The 10,734-nt window shown below is 40.3% G+C and overlaps 1 protein-coding gene across 1 annotated transcript in view; it reads left to right on the top strand.

Moving 5' to 3' along the window:
- The first annotated feature begins 1,783 nt into the window (after positions 1 to 1,783).
- Positions 1,784 to 10,734, top strand: part of LOC125636379 (zinc-regulated GTPase metalloprotein activator 1C-like) — a 42,419-nt gene continuing 33,468 nt past the window's right edge. Inside the window, 5 exon segments of the mRNA XM_048849351.2 lie at positions 1,784 to 2,035; positions 2,121 to 2,280; positions 5,661 to 5,747; positions 6,972 to 7,068; positions 9,892 to 9,983. Coding sequence (XP_048705308.1) covers positions 2,148 to 2,280; positions 5,661 to 5,747; positions 6,972 to 7,068; positions 9,892 to 9,983 — 409 coding nt within the window. The 5' untranslated portion in view covers positions 1,784 to 2,035; positions 2,121 to 2,147.

Genomic DNA, 10,734 nt, shown 5'->3' with positions numbered 1-10,734 from the left:
TCCAGACTGTTATCTGTTCTAGGATAAACTATATAGGTATCATAATAGAGCCCACAACTATATAGGTATCATAATAGAGCCCACCGTATTTGAGAATTTTCAGAACAACATTTGTCTATATGTTCCCCTTAATAATGGTAGTAACTAAAATGTAAACAAATTTTGTAATTAAACTAGAAGCACTGATTAAGAGTATAATTGATATTAAAGGAACACTTTTATTAACCCAAATTTAACCATATAAACCCAAATTTAATTTAGACTTCTCGTAGTCAATAGGGCAATGATTCTCAGACTATCTTAGTGGTCAGCATAACGAAACATTTTAAAAATCGAACAGTGTTAAGTGGAGGGCTAGCGAGAGGAGGTGGGATCATGAGTAGATCTTGGGTTACAAAGTGGTGCAAAGGACAAAAAAACACTAGAGAAGCACTGTGAGAGAGCATGCTGGATTTTCAACAGCTTTATTTATCAAATTAATGCATTGGGTGCTATGTAACAATACATATAATACAGTCCTGGCCCTACCGATCTCATTTTATAGTTTAAATAAAATAAAAACGGAATAGGTGAGATACAAATATTGTACGAGAGGGATAAAATGGCTAACAGTATTAGGAACACAAGGTTGCAGTTTAGTTATCTGTATAACTAAATCCCTTACACGATTCAATATACACACACACAGATATATAAATGAATGTATGAACAAGAGACTGAATGGACCTGTGACACAGCACTTTTTTTAGTGATCATTAGCATTCTGTGACTAAAAGCAGTACTGTATCTAAACCCAAGGGCTGTGGAGCACTGAATAGACCTGGATTCTACTCTCAGCTCTGCCACTAGCCTGCAAGGTGACCTTAAGCAAGTCATTTCACCAGTTTGTGCCTCAGTTTTCCTACCCGTAAAATGGGGATAATGTTGTCCTCCTTTGGAAAGCGTTTTGAGATCTAGGGATGAAAGGCGCTATAGGGCTACCAACCCTCCAGGACTGGCCTGGAATCTCCAGGAATTAAAGATTATGGCATGTGAAGAAACCTCCAGGAATAGGGTCCAAACAAAACTGGCAACCTTAACAGATAGGTATTATTATCATACCGCTAAAAAGCAGGATCCATCCTAAAGCCTTCTAAGTGCATACAGCCTTTTTGATACCCCTCACTGACACTCAATCTACTATGACTTGAAATGGTCACCGCTCCCTTGGACCAAAATATGATCCATCAGACTATAAGCAAAAATATAACCGCCCCATTAGCCAGGCCAAGGTATTTCCAGCATCCCGAGTAACAGGGGCAGTTCTCCTCCGGCCGGAGCGAGCCCCCTGTACGTGGGACTAGGGCTGAAAACAGAGGCATGAGAGGCAGCTGTGCCTGCATTTTCGGGTGCTTCGTTGACACTAACGCCCCCTCCCCTATTAGCTGACCTCGCTCCAGGCCGACGCGCCTTCGGGTCAGCTCTGGCTGCAAACCGGCCTGTACAGTGGCCGTACGCTGCCCGGGCGCATGCTCAGCACGGGCCCTCACCAGCAATGGCCAGCCGCACTACTGGCACCGCCCCGCACAGCGCTCCACGCAGCCGCACCTGGACAAGCCGCTGCCCTCACCCCACCCCCGCGGCGCGCGACTAACTCCACCCCCCCCCACCCCTACACACGTGGCCGCTCCAACTGCCGAGCCGACAATCATCCCGTGACTCTGATAGGGCGAACGGCCGCCTAAAGAACAGGCTGCGCAAGCGAGTCGAGAATCCCCGTCGTGGGGTGTGCGCATGTGCTATAGAAAGCTACGCATGCGCATCTGGAGTCCCGGGGGGCGTGCAAGAAAAGCAGTTTCTTCTTTAACTCTTCCTGTGCCGGGCGTCGCCGATTCGGCGGCAGTTACTGCCACTGGTGGCGCGTCGTGACGCTTCGGCCAGCCATCACGTGGGCGTGACGCACAAGGGAGAGGGGCGGAGGGACGCCGGTGTGCGGAGCCCCCCAAGGCTCGTGCGCTACTGGGGGAGCCGTTCCCCCTCCCCGCCCGGAGCGCAGGTGCGTACTGGGGGGCGTGGGAAATGGGGGCGTGTGTGGGTTTGTTCCCAGGGCTCCCCTGCCTCACATTTGTTTCCCTCTCCAGGCTGCTCTGTGGCGGCAGTGGCTGGCGATGGCCCAGGCTCCCATGGAGGAGGAGGAGTGCCCCGAGCTGGTTCCCATAGAGGATCAGGCGGTTGGGGGAGAAGAGGCTGAACCCAGCCACAGCACCAAGATCCCAGTCACTATCATCACAGGCTATTTAGGTAACCAGCTCAGCTAGCAGCCCTAAGCCTTGAGCTTCCTCTGTGGGGTCTTTACAAAGCAAACCCGCGCTATTATGTGCTTTTTACTGGCGCTCTATCGGCGGTCCATACAAAACCAGCATTTTGTTTTATGCATTATACAGTGACTTCAGTTGGGTGCATGGGGAGGAATTTGACTGTTCGTATTCTCCTTGAATAGAACGTATTTCATATTCATGTGATATGTTTTACTTGCAGTTGAGGAATCTGTCGAGTGAGGAGCCCTACTCCAAACAAACCATGCAACCATCTTCCTAGTAGTCTAAATGTCATGACAAAAAGAGTGTATAACTACGTATCTAACATCACTTCTGATGTTCCTCTAAACTACATGTTTTCCATTTACAGTATGTACAGTACAAGCTTGGTGTCATGGTACCACTATCTTTAGAAAGTTGCAATGTGCTTGTGGAATCATTTTGGAGAGTTAAATGAGCTTCTGTGGTTACTCTTATAAAATAGCTCCATGAGTCCTGACCTGCACAGTTAAGGCTTGTCTACACAGCAAGTCACTGCATGGCAAGCCCGTAGTGTGAATCTACAGCTGAGCTGCCCTCTGGGACTTTCAGTGCGCTGTAGGAGTGTCCACATGGGACATTACTGTGCTGCAAGCTGGTGCACATCCTGGCTTGCTGTGCAGTAATTTGCTATATAGACAAACCTTAAATTGGCTTTCCATCTGTAGCAGTCAGTACATTTTGTTCCATCAAAAGATGAGTGCTAAGATTACATGAGTAAGCACTCAAAATGTGAGGCAAGTGTTTAAATGGATGTCTTGCATGACTGATTGTATAACTGACCAAACACTTTTGACACAGTTTGAAAAAGTGCACTGCAAAATTGTATGAATGCAGTATTGCCAACCCCAAGCATTCAAAATTCATGAGATTGGTTTAAAAATCACAGAAAGGACATTTTAAAAAAGATTCTGTTTCAAGAGAGCCAATGCAGAATATTTTTTTATTTCCCAGCTCCTAGGGAGCCCAGCTGCAGAAGCTCCTGCTGCTCTGCTTCTTCACCAACCACCTCAAAAATGATAATTATATTTTTTTCCCCCAAAACATAGTGACCAGCAGAGGTGACAGTTGCTCCATAGTTAAGGTTGCAACTCAATTTATGTTTATAAGCCCAATTTTGGCCTCTCACTCTCAGATTCACAGAAATCCATACAGGTCTCAAAACTTAGATTAGATCTAGGGCTGAGGTAAATTTTTTCAGCAAAATTGAAGGGATCAATAGGAAAATAGAAAGGTGGATAAGGAATTGGTTAAAGGGGAGACTACAACGGGTCCTACTGAAAGGTGAACTGTCAGGCTGGCGGGAGGTTACCAGTGGAGTTCCTCAAGGATCGGTTTTGGGACCAATCTTATTTAATCTTTTTATTATTGACCTCGGCACAAAAAGCAGGAGTGTGCTAATAAAGTTTGTGGATGATACAAAGCTGGGAGGTATTGCCAATTTAGAGAAGGACAGGGATATCCTACAGGAGGATCTGGATGACCTTGTAAACTGGAGTAATAGTAATAGGATGAAATTTAATAGAAGTGTATGGTCATGCATTTAGGGATTAATAACAAGAATTTTAGTTATAAGATGGGGACGGAGATATATAAGGTATAATGGAGGAGGAGAAGGACCTTTGAGTATTGGTTGATCATAGGATGACTATGAGCCACCAATGTGATATGGCCGTGAAAAAAGCTAATGCGGTCTTGGGATGCATCAGGAGAGGTATTTCCAGTAGGAATAAGGAGGTTTTAGTACCGTTATACAAAGCACTGGTGAGACTTCACCTGGAATACTGTGTGCAGTTCTGGTCTCCCATGTTTAAGAAGGATGAATTCAAACTGGAACAGGTACAGAGAGGGGCTACTAGGATGATTTGAGGAATGGAAAACTTGTCTTATGAAAGGAGACTCAAGGAGCTTGGCTTGTTTAGCCTAACTAAGAGAAGGTTGAGGGGAGATATGATTGCTCTCTATAAATATATCAGAGGGATAAATACCGGAGAGGGAGAGGAATTATTTAAGCTCAGTACCAACGTGGACACAAGAACAAATGGATATAAACTGGCCACCAGGAAGTTTAGACTAAAATTAGACGAAGGTTTCTGACCATCAGAGGAATGAAGTTTTGGAATAGCCTTCCAAGAGAAGCAGTGGGGGCAAAAGATCTATCTCGCTTTAAGATTAAACTCGATAAGTTTATGGAGGAGATGGTATGATGGGATAACATGGTTTTGGTAATTAAGTATTCATGGTAAATAGGCCCAATGGCCTGTGATGGGAAATTAGATGGGGTGGGATCTGAGTTACCCAGGAAAGAATTTTCTGTAATATCTGGCTGGTGAATCTTGCCCATATGCTCAGGGTTAGCTGATCGCCATATTTGGGGTCGGGAAGGAATTTTCCTCCAGGGCAGATTGGAAGAGGCCCTGGAGGTTTTTTGCCTTCCTCTGTAGCATGGGGCACGGGTCACTTGCTGGAGGATTCTCTGCTCCTTGAAGTCTTTAAACCATGATTTGAGGACTTCAATAGCTCAGACATAGGTGAGAGGTTTTTTCGCAGGAGTGGTGGGTGAAATTCTGTGGCCTGCGTTGTGCAGGAGGTCAGACTAGATGATCATAATGGTCCCTTCTGACCTAAATATCTATGAATCACAATTCCAAAAATCCATGGAAGATTTTTGCCAACTTTAACCCCCCCCCCCCAAAAAAAAAAAAAAGAAGAAGAAGATGAAATCAACTCTGCTGAACTTGCCTAGCTGAGTTCTCATGCCTAGGACTAAAATTTAGTTGATTAGTATGAAATTATTAACATTTCTTTCGACACAATGCTATGAAACATCTACTCCAGCAGTATTGATATAGAATAACAAATGACTGCTGGGAACCTAAACTTTAATTTCAAAAAACAGTTTTCAGCCGAGTTCATTGCAAAAATAGATAGGAATGTAACCTCATTGTTAAGAAGACTTATCAAATGGGGAAAGAGAGAATTTTATATCAAAAGATTTGCCATGGGTGGGAAGAGACTGGTGAGCCCATTAAGACTTACAGGGCATGGAGGGAACTCAGTAAGGCTTCTAAGATTTATGTGGAGTTCTGCAATAATCCCCTGGGTTCTCTTCCAAGTACTACAAATAATTTTTAAAAAATTTAATTACAAATATAAAAATAAAATGTAAAGCTTCTGAAGGTATCAGATCAGAGAATGAGTACTAGCTCTCCATTGGTCGTTAATTTCTAAAAAGTATATTTCAGGAGCATGATGGTAATATTGAATTTGAAAATTCTCCTTATATTTTATTTTTGATCTACTGAAATTTGTGCTGTTTTTTAGGTGCTGGGAAGACCACTCTTCTTAACTATATTTTGACAGAACAACATACCAAAAGAATAGCAGTTATTCTAAATGAGTTTGGAGAAGGTATGTAATGCTACAGAAATACTGTATAGAAACAAAAATTGGAATACATAAACATTTTCCTGTTTTGTTAAGAAATGCTTTAGGAAAGTAAACTATTAAAAGCAGACAAATGGTATAATGGTGCATGGATTGAATTCTAAATTGATTGATCCCCAAACTAAGGCTATCGGAGTGGCTTATGCAGTTTCTAAGCAGTGTAAAATTGAGACCATGTCCTCAATAAGCGTGTACATGTGGGATGAACACTACAATAAAAATTCAGAAGTTTGCTTATAGATTTGGGATATGTCACATCCCTTTTGTTCAAAAGAATGCTCGTAGACATTGCTGTTCAACTAACATTGAATATAAATAACTTGCACAAGACCAAACTAAAGAGAAGATTAGTAGTGTAATAAATCAAGCTTCCCTAGCAAGAAATATGTCAAATGATTGTAGTAGAGCTTGCAACTGTTGAAGCTGGAAAATGAGATTCCTTCACTTTTTCCAGAAACTTAGTGCTAATTTTTTAAAATTGGAACTGATTACTTTGCTCTGCTTTTATATGGCTGTTGATGATGAAGAGATATAGTACTGAGAACCTGTGCCATCCCCTACCCTACTATAGTGATGTTGGCAAGTTTCCATCTTCATTATAAAAATTCTTGCTATGGATAACTCAATTCATAATCTGTGAGCAGAGTCGAGAGAAGATTATTTCTAGGAGTAGTAGACAAAGCACTGAGTTGGGAGTCAAGAACCATGGAGCTCTAAATCTAGTACGGCCAATGACTTGCTAATTGGCCTTAAGCAAGTCACACAAACTCTCAGTTAATGTCTGCAGTTTTAAAAATGTGTAAGAGCTAAGTATTAAACCATTTTTCTTTGTCTCATACATAAATTCAATTTGTCAGCATAAATGACTATTATACCACCGTGAATGCCTCACCTCCATTCTGCCTACACATCCAAATAAATGGGGAATACTTCTACTTCTTGCATGTTTATTTTTTGTTCTTCATAGGATGATCTGGCTCTTGGATCTTAAGTTTGCCTACTATAAAAATGATTGCTTAAACTAAGTATAATGTCTAAAGAATTTGTCAGAAAGGTTTGATGAGAACATGGAACACAAATAAAGCTCAGAAATCTATCCCATTTGAATTTTTCTCATCTTATTTTTCAGGTATTGTTGCACGTTTGTAGGTTTAAAATTTGCTACTTACACCCTTCCTGTATTTCTAGGAAGTGCCTTGGAAAAATCCTTGGCTATAAGTCAAGGTGGAGAACTCTATGAAGAATGGCTGGAGCTCAGAAATGGTTGCCTGTGCTGTTCAGTAAAGTAAGGAATATTTTGTGGAGGTGGTTTATATAAACATTCGGCGTAAGCTTGGGGTTTGTTCTCTCTTTAAATTTCATTTTTTCACAGTCCATTATGTATACCTGGATATTTGATAGGCATTAGGTATATCATCTACAGCGTTTAAAAAAAAAAAAAAAGCTAAATGATGCTGAACTTCTTGCTCTTCTATTTTTTTTTTAAAAATGTCAGAATCTTGAAGTAATGTGTGTTTTCAATTTTGGTATTTTATTACTTTGTATCATAATTGTTTTACATACTTGCATCAAATGTTGACTGACCTATTGGGGAAGAAGAATAGTTGAATATCTATAAAAACCACAGAAAGGCAAATTCTCACTCTCAAAAGGAATGAATGTTCTACTGATAGTATCACAGAAACTGAGCACAGTGGTTTATTAGAGGTCAATAACAATGTATAAAATAGAATGACTAATTAGTACAATATGCCCTCCATAAGATATTCAAATATAGTATTTTGGAAAGTAGCTCATTTGAAAGGCTTTGCTTATTAGATAAAACTATGACTAGCTGAATTGTAGAGCCCCCTTGTTTAGCCTCTTATTTTTAATCGAATATTAAGAGAGCCATCCCCAGAGGATTCTCCTGTCGCAGATGAAATTGCAAATGTTGATTCCTTCCAGTCTGCAGTCACCCATGGAAATAGTTACTGAAGGTTTTATTGCCCCTAATATTTTCCTGCCCTGTGTGCCTTCGTGCTCTACCTGTGCGGTAGAGCCATCGTTGAACACACATGTTCCATAATAACTTGCAGACAACAGTCATGCTTAACCTCAAGAAGGTGGTAGAGGAGCTTCAAAATTGAGGGAAGACCTGCCTTAGAGTTGTCAAGGAAATTAACAGTATGTTGATTAAATTTGCTGATGGTATTATATTGAGAAAAGCTACAAACACCAGTGAGGTTGGAGAAGTAATACTTAAAGACCTAGAACAATTTGAATTTGAAAATGGACATAACATAGCACACATAATGATGAAATTTAGTGTTGGTGGGTGGGAGGAATACAAAATAATCTATGTGAAATAGGGTTGGGGAATCCAAAATACAGATACTTGATAGGCAGAAACCTGGAAATCAGTAATCCTAAAAAAGACATAGGAATGATAGTGGACAGCAAATTATACATGAGTTTGCAGTGTGGAGAATTTTTGGTTTACATTGCCTAAATGTAGTTTTGGATAGATATAGATATATATGAGGTATCACATCAAGGAGCAGGAATAACGACCGCATCTGCAATAGTCCCATCTTTTTGTTCTGTTTACAGCGTCTAGTACAGTGGGGCCCTGGCTCATGACTGGGGCTTGTTGGCACTACTGTAAAACTAATAACACTGTGTTCAGTTTTGGGCATCTACTGTCCAGAAACATGAAGAACCTATTGAAGAGAGTTAAGAGAACCAAAATGATCAGGGGCTGGAGGGATTGATTTGAAGAGAGTTTTAAGAGATACGAATATAACTTGCCGAAGATTACTGTGATGGAGACATAACTCTACAAATATTTGAAAAGAATAAAAGTAAAGGGCGAAAAATTAAGGGTAGTATTTGGGGTGCAGGGGAGAGGTTATAATTAAATAAAGGGGTGAAATTATGGGTAGTAATATAGACCCCAATTAGTGCGAACTTTCTGACAGTGAGACTGTTAGGCTGCAGAGTAGTCTCCCAGTGGAAATTGTATAAGCTTTAACACTTGGAACGTTTTAAACTTGCTTGGACAAAGCAGTAGAAAAGGTACTGTAAGTGACCTCTTGTATTGACAGGGAGACAGACTAGGTGACCTACTAGGTCTTTTCCTTTTTTAATATCTGTCACATTATGAATGCTGATGCATGTAATTAACATGTTGGATTCCTTTTATAATGCTAATTGAGATGTACAGTAACACTTTTGTTGAGTCACTAATAATACCACACCAACTCAAAGCGGCACCAGACCCTGCCAGAACAACGGTTGCAAAACCTGCAGACACATTTCCACTGCTACAATGATCAACACTCCCCCCAACACACCTTTGAAGATTCATAGGTCATCCAGTGCACTAAATGCCCCAATAACAACTATGTGGGTGAAATCAGACAATCACTATGCTCTTGAATGAACTCTCACAGGAAAATGATTACCTGTGGGTGAATACTTTTCACAAAGGGATCACTGTCTATGTGAGCTATCAGTTCTCATCCTCAAAAGAAACCTGCACAGCGCTTTCAAAAGACGAGCCTGGGAGCTTAAATTCATAACTTTGCTAGATACTAAAAATCGTGGAGGGAATAGGAGACACTGGATTTATGGCTTATTACAACAATTTATAAACCACTAACAAGATTCCCCTCCTCCCTTCCTTTCCCTATGACTGGAGGGGTGTTAATGGACCACTTCACCTTGAAAGTCCCTTGACATATATATTACCTAGTTATGCTAAACAATGTGTTCCACCTTGTATTTAGCTGTGACACTCTGAGTAGGTTTCCCAGACCTGAAGAAGAGCTCTGTGTAGCTCCAAAGCTTGTCTGTCTCACCAACAGAAGTTGGTCCAATAAAAATATATTATTACCAGATAGTTAAAATAAGTTAGAGGTTAAGCGATTTGTCTAAGGTTGCACAGTGAGTAGTTGGCAGTTCTGAGTATAAACTACAAATTCTAACTACCAGTCCCTTGCTTTAAGGATTAAACCACATTATCTTCCATATGAATAAAAAACATAAAACATATTCGTATCTATTGTAGCCCCTCTAAAGGCTGCTCTAGTTTAGGGTTTTGTTTTGTTTTTGTTTTTTTTAACAGGGACAATGGCTTGAAAGCTATTGAGAACCTGATGCAGAAGAAGGGAAAATTTGACTACATACTACTAGAAACCACTGGATTGGCAGATCCAGGTAGATAATATATAGTCATATAGCCATGGTGAATATCCTGTTTTTATAAGAAGGTTAGAAATCATTTTTTATTTGCTTGCATAGTATGCATTTTTATTTCAAACGTGTGATAGTGTGGTATGTTTTCACATACTTGACTGCAATACAAATTATGACATTGGATCGTTAAAAATTTTGTTGCACAAGCCAGAATAGTATCCAACGCTCTCTCCTGCAGCAGTATGGGCTCTGAAGGCTAAAAGGAGTGGAAAAAATGATAAAATATTTTTCAGTGTGGCTCAGAATATGCAGGCAGCAAATATCAGACGTGGCAGTGAAAAGTGTGGTATAAAAACTGATGGCTCTGAGTAAGGAGGTACTATTTTTATGTAGCACTTTTCAGATTATAATTATGCTTTGATTATATATATTATGTACATGTATTATGGGGATTGTCAATGATGGACTTGTATTTTGTTAAGGCACAGAGCATACTGTCAAATAGGTAAATGTATTATCTAAATGTGTGAATCAGATGAATATACAGAAACTTCCAGTTCGCAGCTGGTAGCACAGAGTTAAATATTGCTGAATTTGTAGACAATCTCTCATGCTGTATGTACATATATAATTAATTGTTTATTTTTTCCAGTCCAGTAATAAAAGAAGTCAGTGCTTCAGTGGGTGATGTTTACATTTTAGTATACAAAAATGACATGTATATGTTTTTAAAATTAAGGAAAGCTATCTTAAAAACAGTCTGCCTTGACCT

The sequence above is a fragment of the Caretta caretta genome, chromosome 5 (assembly GCF_965140235.1).
Source record: "Caretta caretta isolate rCarCar2 chromosome 5, rCarCar1.hap1, whole genome shotgun sequence".
NCBI classification, from domain to species: domain Eukaryota; kingdom Metazoa; phylum Chordata; order Testudines; family Cheloniidae; genus Caretta; species Caretta caretta.
Note: the sequence above shows the minus strand (reverse complement) of the source record. Positions and strands in the feature narration are given on the sequence as shown.